At 43.4% G+C, this 18,431-nt stretch overlaps 7 protein-coding genes across 7 annotated transcripts; 3 read left to right on the forward strand and 4 right to left on the reverse strand.

Moving 5' to 3' along the window:
- Positions 1 to 910: 910 nt before the first annotated feature.
- Positions 911 to 1,768, reverse strand: GLAREA_12534 (uncharacterized protein; the record flags this gene model as incomplete). Its single annotated transcript, XM_008083315.1, has 5 exons — positions 911 to 1,086; positions 1,149 to 1,227; positions 1,280 to 1,310; positions 1,366 to 1,453; positions 1,507 to 1,768. The coding sequence occupies 5 exons, from the start codon at positions 1,766 to 1,768 to the stop codon at positions 911 to 913; spliced, it is 636 nt and encodes a 211-aa protein (XP_008081506.1).
- Positions 1,769 to 2,572: 804 nt separating this feature from the next.
- On the forward strand, positions 2,573 to 4,439 carry GLAREA_12535 (MFS general substrate transporter; the record flags this gene model as incomplete). Its single annotated transcript, XM_008083316.1, has 4 exons — positions 2,573 to 3,008; positions 3,268 to 3,449; positions 3,496 to 3,779; positions 3,872 to 4,439. The coding sequence occupies 4 exons, from the start codon at positions 2,573 to 2,575 to the stop codon at positions 4,437 to 4,439; spliced, it is 1,470 nt and encodes a 489-aa protein (XP_008081507.1).
- Positions 4,440 to 5,328: 889 nt separating this feature from the next.
- GLAREA_12536 (uncharacterized protein) lies at positions 5,329 to 5,911 on the reverse strand (the record flags this gene model as incomplete). The annotated part of the gene is made up of 2 exons (XM_008083317.1): positions 5,329 to 5,342; positions 5,392 to 5,911. 2 exons carry the CDS (start codon positions 5,909 to 5,911, stop codon positions 5,329 to 5,331), a joined length of 534 nt encoding a protein of 177 aa, XP_008081508.1.
- A 3,724-nt stretch (positions 5,912 to 9,635) lies between these two features.
- GLAREA_12537 (uncharacterized protein) lies at positions 9,636 to 10,181 on the forward strand (the record flags this gene model as incomplete). The annotated part of the gene is made up of 1 exon (XM_008083318.1): positions 9,636 to 10,181. The coding sequence occupies one exon, from the start codon at positions 9,636 to 9,638 to the stop codon at positions 10,179 to 10,181; it is 546 nt and encodes a 181-aa protein (XP_008081509.1).
- A 173-nt stretch (positions 10,182 to 10,354) lies between these two features.
- GLAREA_12538 (uncharacterized protein) lies at positions 10,355 to 11,036 on the reverse strand (the record flags this gene model as incomplete). Its single annotated transcript, XM_008083319.1, has 3 exons — positions 10,355 to 10,579; positions 10,644 to 10,916; positions 10,974 to 11,036. The coding sequence occupies 3 exons, from the start codon at positions 11,034 to 11,036 to the stop codon at positions 10,355 to 10,357; spliced, it is 561 nt and encodes a 186-aa protein (XP_008081510.1).
- A 1,018-nt stretch (positions 11,037 to 12,054) lies between these two features.
- On the reverse strand, positions 12,055 to 13,562 carry GLAREA_12539 (Acid protease; the record flags this gene model as incomplete). Its single annotated transcript, XM_008083320.1, has 2 exons — positions 12,055 to 13,134; positions 13,194 to 13,562. The coding sequence occupies 2 exons, from the start codon at positions 13,560 to 13,562 to the stop codon at positions 12,055 to 12,057; spliced, it is 1,449 nt and encodes a 482-aa protein (XP_008081511.1).
- A 664-nt stretch (positions 13,563 to 14,226) lies between these two features.
- GLAREA_12540 (uncharacterized protein) lies at positions 14,227 to 17,649 on the forward strand (the record flags this gene model as incomplete). Its single annotated transcript, XM_008083321.1, has 7 exons — positions 14,227 to 14,443; positions 14,543 to 15,039; positions 15,115 to 15,408; positions 15,472 to 15,541; positions 15,594 to 15,642; positions 15,696 to 16,875; positions 16,930 to 17,649. 7 exons carry the CDS (start codon positions 14,227 to 14,229, stop codon positions 17,647 to 17,649), a joined length of 3,027 nt encoding a protein of 1,008 aa, XP_008081512.1.
- Between the last annotated feature and the right edge of the window lie 782 nt (positions 17,650 to 18,431).

An 18,431-nucleotide genomic window follows, 5' to 3' on the forward strand; every position in this document is an offset into this window, starting at 1 on the left:
TCCCCTAAGGCCGAATTTGGCCTGACGTTCGATCAAAATGCCCCGTCAGTCACATCGGTGTCAAACCGGTCACATCGCTCTCGCAACACTACAGGGGGTGTTGTAAGCTATAGTGTTACATATAGGCTATGTACGGGTATCTACGAGTAGCTTGATAGGACTTTACTTTATTATATGGGCTGATCCGAGCCCGTTGATTACTTAGTTCGTTGCGGAACCTGTTTGAAACTTCAAGGTCAATCGGAACGGCAGATCTGAATTATCTGGGAAGCTGCCCGGAAACCAACTCTCTTAATCCTGAGAGTTGTACAGAGTGGAAATATATGCGTTAAGCTCAGGGCTTTAAAAGATTGAGCTTTATCTATAACTCCTCCTCCACATACTAGCACAGCACTTGTAAGTGTACTTTGCTGTGAAGAATTGATGTAGCCAATAAGACTCCTTGCTTAGGCCTAGTAGAGTCAGCCTACACAAAAAGAGTTTAAGGTAATTATGCGATGTAGTACTACTAGGATTAATCTTTCATGCATACCCGTATGCGGCTAACAAATCTAACGACCTTAATTATTAATTCGGAGATTGCTAAGAAGCTGACACTACCTGAGAGTGTGCCTCATCCTATCGTGGGTTATTAAGCTTATCTCGCGGTAGGAAGTCTGATGCAATGGGGTGCTCCACCGTAGTTAAAGTCCTTCTGCTTTCGTCTTATTCTCCGGCTTAAAGCTGAAATATGGGTTTAACAAAGTGGTACAATAGTGTACAACCCCGCGACTAGTGTGTTGTCGTAAACCCATTCGTCAGCTGGAACAAGAGGTGCAATGGTCAATACCGAGGTTTAAACACTAAGCAAAGACTGAACAATGACTGCATTATAATCATTACGCATTAGATACCAAATATAGACCCGTGCTCATGGAAGGTGCAGTGCTCGTCTCTCCAACGCCCACATGTTCAGCTCATCGAAATTTCTACACGTATGAGTTGCGCCAGAGGCTGGGAAGATGTCCGGCCCACGACGATAGTAAGTTATAGGTGTCAGATCGCCCTGACACTGTATAGATTGTCGTATGTAGTCAATGCAGTCATCTGTTGACATATTTACATGTCAGCTTCGAACATGCTTTAAACATTCGCCAAGGGATTCTTACCAACATGGTCCCGATAGAAGTAAGGAGTTTTCCCTGTCGGATAGTAATGATCGAAGTCAATTGCTTTCCGAACCAAGTCCTTTTTAGGGAAGTAAGCAATTTGGCAAAGCAATGATGTAAAGTGCCCATACCACACAGTGTAATGCATAATGCACACCTAAGCTATAATTGATATGTTAGTTCACTGGCCTACATGTTCCACTCAGGCGTAACATACCTGAGTCGATATTTTCTACCTTCCCTTTCCTCGACAGTTTCGGATTTAATACTTTGTGCTTCGTCGCCACTCACAACAATCTGAGCCGCTGAATTGCGTCAAGTTAGGGTCCCGAAAGTTGAATAGAGGATGATGCTTTACCAGAAAGAAGGTCAAGCCAGGCGTTATCGATTGCCACACTGGGAAGTCCGACATATTGAGGGGTTGTTGTGCTGTTTCGGCCCCACCTTCCATCTTCATTCAACACAAGTCCGCCAGAAAACTGTTGTTTTACAGTACCTATGATCGGTTTAACGGGATCTGGAAGAACAATACGTATATTAGCGAGGAATTCGTGGTAAAAGTCTACCATTAATGATGTTCGAAGGTCAGGGGTTAATACCAAAATCAGTATTAAAGCCATTTTCATAGGAAGCAATGGTGTACAGCTTTTGTAATTGAAAAAGCAGAAGCGAGCACAAAAGCACCAAGAAAATCGTAGAAAGTCCCCAGATGTATAGCAGCGGTCTGCGTAACTTTGATTGTGTTTCTTTCGGTTGTTGGTGCAAAGAGTTTATGAAGGTGTCTGTTTCTTTAAAAGATTCTACATCATCATCTGAGAACGATGTAATTGCAACGTGAGTGGCCGAGGAAGTGTCCATTTGCAAACCTGTCGCAGGATAAGAAGATGATAATTGTAGATGGGGATAGAAAAAGATCCCGTCAAAAGACATTAAGTTGTTAAGATTAAGGTCAGACCTAGTCCACTGTAGCTCCAGAGCCTTACAGCATTTTCCTGAATTCTTTGGCGGCCGTGTTGTGTGGGTTCACGGCGGCCCCAGGTTTCACGCCCTGTATTTTCCAGCATCGCGACCGCGACCTTCCTACATCTGGTGTGATGTCAGCTTCTTGCTGTGTCTCCCGCGCGGTAAGCCGCGCGGGAGGGTTGAGCGGAGATTTACGATACAAAGCTTATTTTGCGGTTTGCGGGGTGCATTCGGCTGTTTCTGCCCGGACGGGAAGTCCTCCTGCAAAGCACGTGACGTTCAAGTCGTTGCTACTAAGGTATATGACACTGTGAAAGGGCAGTCGCGAGCGTTCTTCTATTACAGTCACCAGAAACGATCTGTTACTTACCCAGTGTCACCTTATATTACATTGTAAGAAATCGTTTTACGTACCACGTTCAAGGCGCCCTCGTTCCTCTGGAAGGAACTCCAAGACCAATATGCTTAGAGCCATCCGAAACAGGAGCCCAAGTGAAGACAGCCATACCGAAGTGGGGGACAGCAAGCAATCAACATGGCTCTCTCTTCCGCAAAAGACCCAACTTGGTCTTATTTTTGCTGCCAGACTATCTGACTTTATCCATCTTGCGGCTATTCAATCCTATGTTTTGGACCAGCTGAAATCATTCGATAATTCCCTGTCTGATTCTAATGCTGCGAAACAATTGGGAATTCTCAATGCCGGTTTTACAGCGTCGCAGGCCATTACAAGTATACTATGGGGCAGGGTTTCGGATGTGCCTTGGATCGGGAGAAAGCCTGTTCTTATGTCAGGATTATTGGGAACAGCATTATCATGTGTGGGGCTTGCTTTCTCTCAAAGTTTCTCTCAAGCGCTTGCTTCTCGCATCTTTGGAGGTGCTGTTAATGCGAATGGTGGGATTTGGTATGATGAAACGCTTAATATATTAGAATACCCACTGATATTACTGAAGTATCACCATGATTGCCGAATCCATTGAAAGCAAAAGGTGAATACTCATCATATACACACAACTCTCTTCTTGTTAATTTTGTGTAGGCATTTACCACGTGCATTTTTACTACTTCCCTTGAGTTTTATTGTTGGCGCACTCATTGGCCCAGGAAAGTTGATTCCCTGCGACATTGAACACGAGTCTAACTTACTACCCAGTACTCGGCGCATATTTATCCAACCCTGGAGCAGGCAAATCCCATCTTCCTAAGCTTGGTACAGCTAGTGGTGGGAGGTCAGGAGGCTCATTAATACAAAGTGTACCTTATGCTCCTCCTGCTCTAATCTGTGCTGGATTGCTGCTCGGATGCGCGATTCTGGGGTTCCTGCTACTCGAAGAGGTAGGCATTTCCCGCTACAACGACTCAAAATCTGATGTTTAGATAGACGGTTCCGGGGCACAATTGGAACGTTATGCGCATGAAAATATCACGTATTTTTAATGGAAGTAACAATGGCTCCCAATCACCGCAATATTCGAAGATTTCATCTATGGACGAAGACGAACTGCTGAATAGCAGGTCAACGATGTTCCAAGATCATTTTGCTACTGAGCCAGAATGGACCCCTGAAAAGCTAATCTCAGATGGAAAGAGCCATTGGAACCGTAGTAATACCAGACGTGTCATGTCTAGTCTACTCACACAAGCAATATTCGATTTTCACATGGGGTATGTCCTAACGTTTCATTATTCTATCTTACACCTAGTTTCTGTCTGAGATTGTGAGTAGTCTGGCAACATCTAACGAGCAATGATTATAGAGCATTTGGCTGCGTATGGATATTGTTCTTGTGTGCTCCTGAAGCGCTCTCACAAGGCAATACCCCTCGAAGACTTCAAGGAGGCCTCCAGATGTCAGCACGCCAGGCTGGCCTCGCGACTTCCATCATTGGTTTGGTTGGGGTCCCGTTGCAACTATTGTTCTATCCCCGGATCCAGGAACGACTCGGAACCATCATGTCCTTCAAGATCTATAGCGGACTTTTCCCTATTTCCTACGCTTTGATACCCTTCATCCCGTTCACTCAATCAAGTTCCAATGGCAACGGAATGCTCACATGGTTCTGTATAACGTTTGTTCTCATCATCCACACGGCAGGTAGGGTCGTCGCGATTCCCGCAACGATCTCCCTCGTGAACGATTCGTCTCCCCATCCTTCATTGAGGGGTGTTGTGAACGGTTTGGGCCAAAGTGTGACCGGAACCTTTAGGACGCTAGGCCCTATCATTGGAGCATACGCTTTTGCATACGGTCTGGAAAACCAGTTGGTCGGGATACTATGGTGGAGCTTAGCTGGGGTAGCGTTGGCTGGCACACTGCTGATTTGAAACGGCATTGCTGTGTACTGAGGAAATAAAAAACACACTGGCTGATTTGAGATACATAAACTTCTTGAATTATAAATACAGACCGTTCAGGCCCAGGTTAGCCTCCTGAAATAGTAATCATAACAGCTATTTAGGACCTTACTTGTACCGCCCTAATACGAGTTAACGTCTCAACTAACAATAACCTGAGAATCAAGGTGACTCATAAAAGTTACCTTCCATTCAAGATTGCGTGCCTAGTCATTTGAAATAAAAATGAGATGGATTCAAGTGAGCTTCATTGGAGGATTAGGAGGAACTATTCTGCATTACATCGAAAGGGTTCATGGATGGAACAGACTACGTGGGAATCTATATCTTAACGCTCTTAGCATTCTGCTATTGCTACCTGCCGAGACAACAGAATATTGAGTCTCTGGTTGTGTCTCCAAATGCTTTCTGGCGTCAAAGTCGAACTCCACCTTTTGAAACTAAAGCTAGCAGCTGCTTGGTCCTCTAAAGATGGAACTTTTTGTTGTTCATAAGGATTGCGGATATTCACGGTCTCCAGTAGACGGATGGAACTGTAAGAGGAGCATGCAAATGAGTACGAGATAAGTCGCTCAATTATTACTAAAATTGTGGTGACAAGTTAATACGTCAATGGGAGAGGAGGCATGACTTCTTAACTATGTGAATGGGTAATAACAGGCCTCGACCCGGGGCAAGTAGAATTGCGGTCAAGAAATCAAACATAACCATCGAAGGCCTTTCTTGAGAAGATCATGCCTCGTCGGCCGTTTTCACAATGATCATCTTGCAAAAATCGTTCATTAATTCTTGTTGGCTACTTTTCAATATAGTGGTATGCAGGTTAAGTACAAGAGAGGAACTCCAACAGAATTATTGTTTACCAGAGCTGTACTTATAACCTCAGCACAGTGGTTCGTGTGATTTGAACTGCCCGATTTACTGTTAATCAGCGATCTTCGGTTCTCAACAGCCCACGACAGTACCTTCCATGCGTAGGTACAATGTTGAACGTGGAATGCATTCGCCGTGTAAACGAACCGAACTTCACCAGCTCGTAACATGTCTCTGTCTGCTGGCTGCATCGAGTTGTCGTCCAAATACCATTCCCCTTCGGCATATGGGTCGTAACCTTCCATCAGTTCAAGGGTGGAACATTCAGGAGGAATCCATGCAGACAGCATGGGATGATAATTACATCCGTTCATCCTCGCGACTTCAGGAGATCTACCGCAACTCGTCCACGTCGCATCGCCCTGGGTCGCTGCCAAGGACCATACAATCAAAATAGCAGCACAAGTTGTGAAAAGTGCTGCACATGCCGCATATGACACCCGTCTTATCCAGAGCGTAAATCGGTCCGTCTCAAGGTATAGTGGAAGGTGTTTTTCGTCCTTGAGCAATGTCGCGTCCTGTCTCTCCTCGGCAGAATCTCTCAAGGATGTGTATAAGTGCTTTAACATGGTTGACCTCCTTCATTCCATCTGCAGCTATGAATACAACGTCAGCGCAGGACCACTCAGTAAATGGAACAATACGTGTTACCCACCACCGGACTTTTACGAGACTTGTCTTTCTGAAATGATCATTAAAAAATGCGGCTTCGAAGTGGGCATAGCCTAACTGTAAGTTACTGGGCGCTGAGTCAACCGGAGGAGGTGATCCGTCTCAGAGAGGGAGTGGGAGTGGGCGGGCTGATGACCTTCTCTACGATCGGGGGGGTTTTCTTATACCAACTCTTCTATTAATCATTTCAGCTAAAATGATGTATCGTCACTGTTCCACATATAATTACACGTAGTCATTGGTTCAGTCATGCCTTACACTCTACAGCAGGCATATCCGTTCCGCTGCCACCAGAAACTTGTAGGTATGAAAAGTCGCTTAGTAGGGCTTAGTAACGAACCAGGCTCCTGAGATCGTGTACGGTACCCCCACGTATCTGATAGCAGCGGAACGGTTAATCATCCCTGTCTCGCGCCTCGCCCATCGTCTACATTGGTAGCGAGATCAACGAGCGGTAATGCGTAGATCTGTATACCATCTAGTTTGGCGCTAACAGTTCCGGCGAGACGAGCCGCTGGTATAGTTTAAAGCTACAGGGCTCGCGTAATAAAAGTCCCATTAATGTTGTTTATAGGAAAATTTGAGTTTCCTGTAGGGCAAGTTTAGTGTATTATTAAGTAGGGTCGGGCTAAATTTTTAAAAGTATAGTGTAGGTATAGCTATTATAATTATATACCGTTATAGTAGTCGGTAAGCTTTAATACTTAATATAGTAGTAGTAATTTACTAATACTCTTTACTATCTCTAAGTATTAGAAGATCTTATACTTCTTAGATATCTACTAATACTTTATTTTCTAGAAGTTTTATCTATTTATTATAGTAGATATCTAATAAGTATATTAATACTAAATTATCGAAAAGTCTTTAGTATTTATTATTTATAATATTACTAAAGAATATTAGTATAGACTCTTTTCTATATAATAGTTTATATAGTCTAACTATTAATATTATATTAAGTTAGAAAGTAAGAAATATTATTAGTTTAAGTAAAGAGCTTCTTATAATTATCGATAAGTACTTAAATATAGTTTAACTTAGGTTCTCTATTATCTACTCTTTATTTTTTTAAAAGTAACTTTCTTTAGTATTCTTATAGTTATATACTAATTATGTTCTACTATACTTATTAATTTATCTTCTACTATTCTATCTATAAGTAAAATAATAGAGATTATAGTCTTTACTTTATATAACTATTAAAATAAGTATTATACTTCTCGAAGCTATTAATAATATAACTTTATCTATATTATAAGCGAGACTTCTTGTTACGCTAAGGCTATATAAAATTAGTTATAATCTACTATAAACTACCTCTATATCGATAGCGGGATGTGCGAGAATTGCCGAGGCGCTTAAAATAAACAAGAGAATGTTTCAAACTTTAGCTTCTGACAATACAGACAGGATGGCTTTTGAACAAGAGAAGCGCACTCGGTGGGGAACGATACTACTCGACAGGTATTCATGCGCTCTATTATATTTTCAGCACTGGCACCACATGGGCGCTATGAAACTTGTGAGATATCCCCAATACATCCTTCTTGAAACTCGTGTGTGACCCAATTACATGAGATTAGGTAGCATTTCTACTCCAGCAAAGCGCATAAATATAGCCTGTTTGGCAGAACATATTGCTCTTCTACTGTAAGGAGGTGTTGCATCGGTCGTGCGACATGGGAATTTGTTTCCCTACTAAGTTCTATACTAACTTGATGCTAGATATATCAGTCTCCAAATTGGGCAGGCCTTGTTCGCAGCGGCCGATCCCCTTCCGAGCGATCACCTGCCTCTTGATGATTCAATTACGCCTTTGACAGTAAGTATCAAGCAACCACTGTGGTCTCGTTTAATACATGAGTTCCCAGCTGCAATCCCCAGAACCCCCACTAACATTGTCAACACCATCTGACCAGCGAGTGGGTCCCTTCGCACGAGAATGTTAGGTTGCGCATCTGGCTTGTCGAGTCCTGAAGCATGTTTATGAACCATATCCAGACGCATCTTTCTACCGAGATGAAGGGATTCAGCTGGAAAGAACTTTGTTGACGTTGATGACAATTTTGATGGGGGAAGAAATCGAGTTCGGAATGCATTGTGCTGCGTTGGGGATCTGTACAAAGTGAGTTGCTGGAAAACTCACGATACTCGACTAAACTCACAACAGTGCCCTTTTCACGTTGTTTGATTCTGGTCTAGTGGCGAGTTCTCCCCCATCTCAAGAATCGAGATCTCACCTCCTCCGATCTACTGAGTCATGCTCTACCAGGATCAGTCATTTCTCAGCTCGTTTGTTTTCTGATTTGGATGCAATTAACATCGCTACTTTATCTCCCTTTACAGCTTACTCCCAGTACCAAGCGACGATTGTACAATTCAGACTTTGGAAGGAAACGGGGGATCCGAAGTACAAAGATCAGCTAGATGTACTTCGTCGAGTACTTGAAACTTTCTCAAAGCGGGGGGCTTACGCTGGTAAAACCCCTTTTCCTGAATTTTACATTATCTTGCCATATTTGGAAACTTGTTAACAAGTTCTTTTTAATAGCAACATAAGTTCATAGACTTGAGGAAGAGTTCTTGACCTTACCAAGAGAAAGATTCTTTGGCACTCATGGGAATTAATCAAAGCGCCTTTTGAGAAGTAAACCCATTCTGTAGTTTTAACAGCGCTCACGATAGATAAGCCAAGCGGCAACCAAAATTCGATGTGTCTTCGCGCTAGTTAACAGAACGTCATGCAAGTTGCAATTCGACTGTGATGACTATGAAAGGTAAGTTTTTGGACTCTTTACAATAGATTAACAGGTTAGAAGTACTCACCTACTCCTTGTCAGTATGATTTACCAATTCTTCCAGTCATTTATGAGTATAGTCAAGTTTCGATTACATACGCTTGATCTTTGTAATTCTATGAGTTATTTGTTACCACATCAAATGCTTTTCGTAAATGGCAAAGTCTGTAGCGTCTTATTATTATTCTCACAACTAGAGTACAGATTTGGGTGTAAAAGTTGACAAAAGTTCTTGAGATTAGGTTCTTATCAAACATTATCTTGTCATGTAAGACAGTAAGAAAAATATACCAATTTATGCAACTAAAGTTTTCCAGTCATGATTCGCTTCTCCGAAAATATTCCGGACGGGTTTTGGCGCTAGCTAATGAGCAAGAAATTCACCAGAGGGACTGATCATTGGATACAGATACGCAGCATCTGCGGAAAGTGATCCAGAAAGAATCGTATCCAAAATAGGTTCTCGATTTTCAATTGTTATGCAACTGCGCAATAAAGCGTCTGCTGGTGCCAGACGGTGCATTAGCGTGCTGACCCGTGTCTGTGAATGAGGTGAAATAATCGCAACCACTTACGACGTTCAAAGAGGGGGCAGCTGACATGTCTAATATTGGTTTTGACATATAAATAGAGGTTCTTCCCACTACTGACTCGACCAGAACACAGCCCTTCATCTTGCTTGAAAATCCGAGTACATTCATTCATTTGCTTCTGCCTCAAACAAAAGCCAAAATCAATCAAACCAACTACAAGCCTACCAACGTTATAAGTCTTTTTGTACAAGCTTTGATTTTAGAAGATTCTCTGGCTGTATCAAATCATGGCCGCAGTCGCTGGACCCTGGCTACCACCATCTTGGATTTACAACTCAATGCAAACAGAAAGTTTTGTCAACGGTGTGTGGTCGGAGATCCTAAGATCCTACTTTCCACTCAACAGTGCAATGACGAACAACCACTACTTGGTGCTCCCTGAGTACTGGGTGTGGAACAACAAACGAACCGACCTTGTGGTCAAGCACATAGACGGAAATGGAAACGTCAACAACGACCAAACTGTTTTTGCATTCGAAGGCAAGACCGTCGGCGCGAACTTTGACGACACGAAGGCTCAATTGTTGTATTACGTTAAAAGACTGCAACGGCACTCGAACGGCAAGAAATATGGAATGCTTGGGATTGGGAAGAACTGTGCATTTTTCTATTACAATGGGCAGAATTTGATTAATCTTGTTGCCAATGTTGGGGGTGGTGTTGGCGATTACCCATCTCCACATGACATTAGAACCTATGCGTTTGGTGTTGGGCCCGACGCTGAATGCATTGATCGTATTTTGAGATACATAGTGGACAAATTAGAAACCTAGACGGTTGATTAGTTTGAGTCGATCAGGAGCAAGCTTTAGTCTTCTTCTTCCAATTGATGATGTTTATTCTATCTTCATCATCTTCGTTGTGAGTTTACCTAACCCGTTATACAATTTGACATTATACAAGTGATTGAGTTGAAAATAGCTGGGATACGTGCACCAAAACTCAACTACCCCTTGATCCTTTGCTCGATTGTAATTGTAGTGATAGACCCAGGTTCCGAAGCAGCCTCAATAGTGAACTTCACGGAGTCCCCGGTTTCTTCGCATTTCCCTTCATATTCGCCAGATACAATGGACTGTCTTTGGTCGTTGGCTGCATCATAACCGTCTTCAGCTTTGGATGAATTTTTAATGCCAGCCTTTCGACACGCCAGTCTTGCATTTGTGAATCCCTATAAAAGTCAGTATTGTCTGGAGCACTCCCATTGACACGCAGCTTAGGTTATATAGACATACAATTGCAATGGCGAATTCCTGGGACGAATCCAGTCGAAGCTTGAACGCGTTTCCTGCGCCTACTCCTCCAGGACTGAATGTCTTGTTGCAGTAACTGTAAGTCATCGTGGAGAATGGTAAGACTGTGCTTGCTGGTCCTTTGGCGGCACGACCCCAATTCGTGTATGAGTCGCATAGAAACATTTCAAACTGAGTCAAGTTGCGAATGAAGATCTCTACTCCATTCCATCGATTGTTCAGTTCCGATGGCGGGTCATCGCTCTTCGTGGTCACCTATAGGAGCTGATAAGAATTCAAAAATTTAATGCAGAGACCTGTAACACGTTTTACCTTGCTTGCTTTGAAGTTCAACTCTTTCTTTGGCATAATATCCTCCGTAACGAAGACACCCATGTTGGCTGACGGTTTGGTGGTAGTAATGTAATGTATCTGAAAACGATGAATTGATGAAAAGTGTAACAAAATCGTATCTCAGTAGTCTTGTGTTTTTATGAGCGAATTGGAATGGCATCACTCGCTAATTCTACTTATGCGGTTGATATAACCTCTCTGTGTTCCCACAGCGTAGACGAGCATCATGAGCCGCATTATCACTTGGAATACGACACAGATTCCGCTTCAATCTTGGTGGCTTACAGCTTCAACACTAGTTCTAAGCTGAGAGAATGTGAATTTGTGCTTTTGGACCTAGATCGAGCAATTGATGCGAACTTGCACGAACGGTGTCGTGTGAGATCAAATGAGAGGACCAGCTGATACCGTCCGATATCGATAGCGCCGTGTGAGATGCAAATATTGTCATCAGCTGAGTCTCTGCGAAGATCCTCAGCTTTATTGAAGCAGTAGTGGAGAACGGATGACGGGCCACATTTGTGAATGCAATCAACAGTCGTTGCCGGCGACTAGCTGTGGGTTGATTGAAGATTAGAGGCGCGACGGCAGGGAATAGCGGTGGCGTTGGCGGGCCGCCCCATTCAACCCAATGCGCTTCCAACGCTGTGCAAGGGACAGGAAGATCTACAATATATCGATTATCGGTTTGGGTTAATTCGGCACGCGACCCCATTGTTCAGCGGATGAGAGTTACCGTATTTGTCGCGGTTTGGCCATCGTTAGTAAGACTAGATCCTAATTCAGTAGCGATTGTGCAGCCACTATCCCCATTTGCATCCGTATGCAGTAGAGCCATCAATCTGGAAGCATATAATGCAAAACAAAAAAGGCTTGCGATGATGGCGGCAGCAGCCTTCAACGGGAAGTGGAAATGCGCTACATTTCTAAGACAAGGCGCTGTCACTCTAAAACATCACTTATCAATCGCAAAAACGATTAGTGGAACTTGGGCTAAGCTAACTACTACTGGTGAAATGTAAATCAAAGATTTTTATTCTCAATAGCAGTAACAATTACCCTAGAGTTGCATCCCAAAACCATCAAGATCCCGATCTGGCAGGTTTGCAAACCCAATACGGTTCTGCTCATAATCAAATATGGAGACCATGCAATCGAGGAAAGCTCCACCAAGAACCCAAACGTTAGAAGGCATTTTGCTGGGGGGAGCCTTTGTGACACACCCAATCCGAGCAGTGCTTTCTCCACCTGTAAAGAAGTTCGCAGGTTCAAATTCGAGTACTCCACCAGCAAACTCAAAAGAGATATTCCTTAAGGATTTCTCATCGTAAACGAAATGGTCTCCTCTGCTGCTTACCCTCCCCTGCAAGTGCTGCACGACTTTCTTCATATTTGAATCCGCAGCGAGAACAAACGCTGTACCTGTATCGATGAGCGCCAACTGATCAGTGCAGACTACTGTCCCGTTAATATTTAATTTGTCCAATTTGACGACCCATTTTTCTTTGGACCAAGCATCAGAATTTAAATCTTGGACCACTTCGCACCAAACAACTTGTCCATCCACGTATTCAGCATATGGCGATCCAATCGCTAGAAATCCTCTCGAAAGTCCTTTGGTCAGTTTGCTGTCTGGTTCTTCTTGCGGTTTTAACACTGATCTGACATTCGGCCCGATCATCGTGAGAACGGCTCGGTCAATTTGTCCTTGTGCCTTGAGATTGAGTAAAAGATTGGTTTGAATGCCACCAGTGTCAGCAGTAGCCTTTTGGGGACCCAATCCTATTATACCATGAAAAGATCTGTTGCGGAAATACGGTGGCAACTTGCGGATAGGCGCCGCACCAAGTGTTTGGCCCTCCGCCTTGATTATCCCAATGTGGAAGCAATCCATCTGTAAGTCATATTGAATTTTGGCTGATCCGTATTCCTGGATCATGTTCCGCTTGTTCAGATCCAATCGGCCATTGAACAGTCCACCAAATTCGTTGTCTTCAGAGATACAATCGTAGACTTCTTGGCCTTCTGGTACTGTATCTGTTTCCGAAATCTTTGACTGAACCCAAATGAGGGAAGAGCCGGTGTCTACTTCAAATTTGAAGGATCGAGGATTATTTCGCCCGATACACATGTCCGTATACTAGGTCATCCGGTAAGCAGACATAAACCAATTCAGCGATGGTTTGGGGATGAACTCACGTAGTTTACGGGTTCACTTGCATTGCGAACCTCCGAATAAAGGTTTAGAATAGCAGACTTGGGTTTCATGCTCCATTCATGCTCCGATACAGGCTCAAGGAGCCCATCGTTCGTGTCTGTTCCGTCTTCTGCTTTGAACTTGTTCCACACTTTTCTTTTGGGGGCTGTAGTGTTCTGGGGCTGACCGTCACGCTCTATGGCTACCACGTTGACAGTTCCAATGCTTGAGGCTTCAACTGATTTTTGTTTGGCGGACAGGTAGTCAATGCCGGGATTCTTGGATTTGCGATGTATTTTAGACGCTTGGTCGAGATTATCAGCTGCGCTGTTATTGCTCATATTGTCATCTCGCAGATCATTAGCCGCCATTCTTGATGTTGCAGATCAGTGTGGACGTGAAAATCCAGCAAACAGTCGACGTTTTCAAAAATGTTGATTTGCAAGTTCAAGTATGTTCCTTGTGATTACTGTGGTCCTTTACAGAGGATAAGGGTTTCTTCTGCAGGCGGTGGGTTGCAGGAATTCATTTAGGTGACGCTGTCTAAGCAAAAAGAGCCAAATCGCACAACGAATCTCTATACCCTTCGTCCCCCTTGATTGCATGTTATCACCAATCAATAAGCTCTTTTTCCAATGCGGACAAGCGAGCGAGCTGAGGCGTGCGTCATGCACGTTAGGCAAGCCGGGGCACAAAGTGAAAGCGTACATGAGACTAAAACACAGTAGACGGCTGGATCGGGCGACGATTTGCACGCTTGCAGTACCAATTGCAGGGATTAAACGATGTAAATGGCAATCCCATAACTACCCGCTTCTTGAAATGGATACTTTCAGCTGTCAATATACTCTTCTTGACGGGGAACACTCTACTGCAGGTTTAGTTCATCGAATCTGACAGCAACTTTTCTTCGGCTACACACAAGAACAGCAGATAAGTCAAGCCATCCGAAATCCAAGTTCTCGAATAACTGCCCCAATTTACTTACTTCTTGAAACACATGGTCATTTATTTCATTCAAAATCAACTTCGACAATGAACATCACGGCAACGCCTGACGTTGATGATCAAGATGAGGTGATTTTCACGAAGGAAGAAGCTCAGAAGTTTGAAAAGTACTGCCAATCCATTCTACTCTCTCCACCGTCTCTTGAAGAATTAGAACCTGTGGATGCTGTTGATGTTGTCGATGCGGAAACACTCGAAGATGCACCTATTGTTGATTTTGGCGAGGAACCAATGGAATTCGAAGGTTAGTCAAACCATTTGCAAGAACGATCATTTTGTATTCCCGAACAGTTGTGTAATCGCTTACCCCTTCTCAAAAATGTTGGCTAATCAACAAATGCAGCTGCCGAACATGAATTGACAGCTAAGAATCTCATTCTGTACCAGTTCAACGGGGCCGAACGGCCTGGAGCTTCGGAACCAATTTTGACGGTATCCCGCAAGGGCACGAAAGTTGACCTTACGTTCGGCCGCATTATTGCTTTAGCTGGGGATCACTACAGCAATCGCGATAGTAACCGCACGCCTATATGCGGCGCGTTTTATGACGTCGATAAGTCATCTAAGGGTAAAATCGATCGGTTTCAGTCTGCCGTGACCAGTTTGGTTGAAGACCAAGATGGCTATTTACATGCAATCAATTCATTAGTTAATCACGAATGGGATGGCGTCGTGTTAGCGGAAAAGGAATATCGAAGTGTGAAACAAGTTTATCACAATCACCAGTGTGGTTTACCTACCGACGAAAAGTTCTTTTGGGCCGACGTGGCATGGTCCCCAAACGTCTTGAAATCAACGAGTATTTATTCCTGGTTGGGCTGGCTGAACGCGGATCACTTCGTATGTTAAGTTATCTTCCTAATAAGCCAGCGTATGGTTTTTCTAAGTTCGTTCTAATCAATGTGTACATCTTAGGGCGACGATGCCGTTGAATGTTATAAAGCTGGCCACCAGCTTGCTATGGAAAAAGCACGTGCAGCCGCAAAGGAGACGACTAAAGATGGAAAGCATCAAAAGCTCCGTGAGGCCTACGTATATGACGCTTTTGCGTGTCATTTCCTCACAGATCTATTCAGTTCTGGCCATCTGAGATCACCTAGGAAGGAATTGCACTGTAGTGATTACATGACAATGACGGCCAGTACTGCACTCGGCTTTTTGCCCCACAGCAAAGGGGAAGTACCAGTGTATGATCACCATGCGAGATACGTAAGTTTAAAAACCAATCACTCCATTCTCATAAGCATATATAGGTACTGACTTTGTATAAAGATGCACGACGATGATTGCGCCACGGGCCTCCTAGTCAAGAACAAGAAAGGAGATCAGTGGATTTGTTATGGTATGTTGTTTCACTCGTTTAGTAAAGAAGCTTCTGACTTTCGTCAATGAAGGAGATAAGCAACTCCTTGAGCCTTGCAACCTGATCAATCTAGCTAAAGTGTAAGATAGACTTTTCCTTTTCATGTATCCAAATCATACTAATATAGTTCCAGTCAGGACTGCGTTCAAGAGTCCGTTAGGGAGATATACAACAAAGCATTCCGAGGCACGGATGACATCGATGTAGAGAACTTTATCGCTTTAGACCTTATTCCACAGCCTATGGTCGCAAACGATGAACTCTCATGGAAAGAAGCCTGGGGTAGTTATGACATTCATAACTCAGCACCACTTTGGAATGTCAATACTGGTGAGAAAAACGGCAAAAAGACTTTCACATGCCGATCAAATCTCAACGATCACTCTGATTTCAATCGCAAAGAATGTTCGCCAGAAGCAGGATGGAACGGTCCCGTCCCAACAGCCAATCAAGATTGCAAAAATATTAGGGACAGCACATATCGTGGAGACGATCAGTTCACTGCAAGCCAAGATGTTGAAGAACTCATCAGAGCGGGATTTGTGCAGGTTCAAGATTTGGACTACCATCAAACATGTGTCAACGTGTGGGCACAAGCTGCTGTCGGAGGCGGGACCTCAAGTGGTGAGCGTGATACATTCACTATCAGAAGACGCTTTTTGAATCTTGATGGAGGCAGTCCAAGAGAACAAGTAACCAATCTCCACTGGTTACGGTGGTATAATCCAACAACAAGAAACACCAGTTTGTTCAAGCTCGATTGGATGGCAAAAGGATCAGAGTCGGATATCTTGCTCTCTGGCTATACCCTCGAAAGCCTTGGCAATCAGAGTACCGAATATGATCCCACTTACCACGCTGGAGAAGAACATCAGCCTAAGGCAGTGATATTGTTCTCGAAAAAGTCTCTACTTACAGGGTTACCTAGTGAACCAGGCAGGGCCAACCTAACTCGATTTCTCCTGGGGAACTTTACGGCAAACAAGAGCACATCAGTCGTAGATCTTGCAACCGTCAGCTTTGCTAATGATGGGGTAGTCAGTATTATTGTCCAGTCAATTGACGGAAACCAGTTTGGTACCTCAATTCTACAGAAGTGGCCAGATAACTTAGGTTTCAGATGCTGGATTAAGACTTTGAAAACTACGGATCAAAAGGACAACATTTTGATTATCTCGCTCATAAGGTCATTTAAGAACAGATGCTACTTCAAGGTTTCTCGAATATGGGTCAATGCAACTTCCATGCTCGAAAAAGCTGAATACATGTTCGAAAATTATTGGACAGGTTCCGCTTACGATGTCAACGTTTTGGTGAGTGATGGATAGGAGATTTACGTTACGGAAATGACTAACAGTGCTTGTTAGGTGGGGGATGTTCTGGGCCGCGGAAAACAGGACATTATCGTTTCAGCAGATGGCGATCAGCAGATTCACGGCTCTATCAGTGTTTTCAGCTTTTCAGACGACATGACTTCCTTGCAAGCCAAAGGCAGACATCAGTGCGACGGTGCTGATACCGAAATCGTCAACCCCTGCTTCACAGCACTAATACCCTCAGCAAAGCGCGATAGAAACCAGCTTGATGTTCTCACAGTTCGACTACAGAGGAAGGACAAGAAAAATTACGTATGTTTTCACACTCACACAAGCAAACCGCAGGCAGCAGAGAAGGATCCTTGGTCTCAATGTCATACCTCAAAGTTCGAGGATACCCTTTCCGCTAATAAAAACTACTTTCATATCAAATGGCTTCGATGCAGTACTGCCACATCCTTCAACGCAGTAATGGAAGTCTTTAGTTACTATGGAATTCTCGGTGTGCGGGTCTTTGCCCCATTAAATAAAACCAATGTGGACTGGGTTCAAGTAGGATTTCTCCCCTATCTTGGTCAAACTTCCATTGGTGCTGGTCTTGGATGTTACCGAGATTGGGGATATGGCTTTATGCCATGGGGCGAGGCAAAAGAGTTTGAGGATATCAATGAGTGGTCCTCCTGGAGAAATATCGGCGCTTATGGGATGAGCGAGAAGGATACAGAGCTTACCAACGTACGAGGCTTTGAAGTTGGGAAACGGAGGTACTAGTTCTTACTGCACGAAAGAAGAATGCTATTCTGTTTTCTCTCATACGACGAGTTGGTGATTCTTTTCTCTTTGGTTCCATCTCTGAGCTGAAGCCATAATCCATAATCAGTTATGTTGTAATGCTGGGAATAACTTTTGAGAGTAATTAAATGTGAAATAGAAATGATCTTTTGGTGGAGTCATATTGTAAGCTCTTAGTCGCTTCTGGGTTCTTTATTTTTTCCTTCTTGTTCTTCTTTCCCGTTTTCTGATCTCAGACAACTATATATGGTAGAGCTACCTGTTGTAGAGTTTCTCAAAGAACTTTGTTGATATAAAGCCTCCGGAGACTTCGGATGAAGAATAGATGATTTCATGGCGCGATATTTATCTTACTACGCTTCTTGAGCTTCCGTCGTGTGAATTTTTCATGGAGTTTCTCTATATACACTCATCTCACATGTCTTGTACGATTGTATAGTTCTACAATTACAGGCTATTACTGGAAAGGTTTACTCCTCTACCTTGAAAAATAAGGCTTAAATAAGCATCTTTTCGAAAAATATTCCTCGTGTTTAAGTAATTAATCTCTGAAATAACATTATGATTTTAGTAAATGGTAAAATCTCAATTTTTCTTTTACAGTAGATAATATAATACGAATACTTACCTACCGTTACTCCGAGGAGTGTGTCAATTAGCTGTGTGGAAAGGCAAGTTGAATTACTTTTTTTCGATCTCTGTTATTCTACAACTTCCCCTCGTGTGAGGGGTAATAGCAGAATCTTGAGTTTGTAGTCTGG

This window comes from Glarea lozoyensis, assembly GCF_000409485.1.
Source record: "Glarea lozoyensis ATCC 20868 chromosome Unknown GLAREA19, whole genome shotgun sequence".
Lineage (NCBI taxonomy): Eukaryota > Fungi > Ascomycota > Leotiomycetes > Helotiales > Helotiaceae > Glarea > Glarea lozoyensis.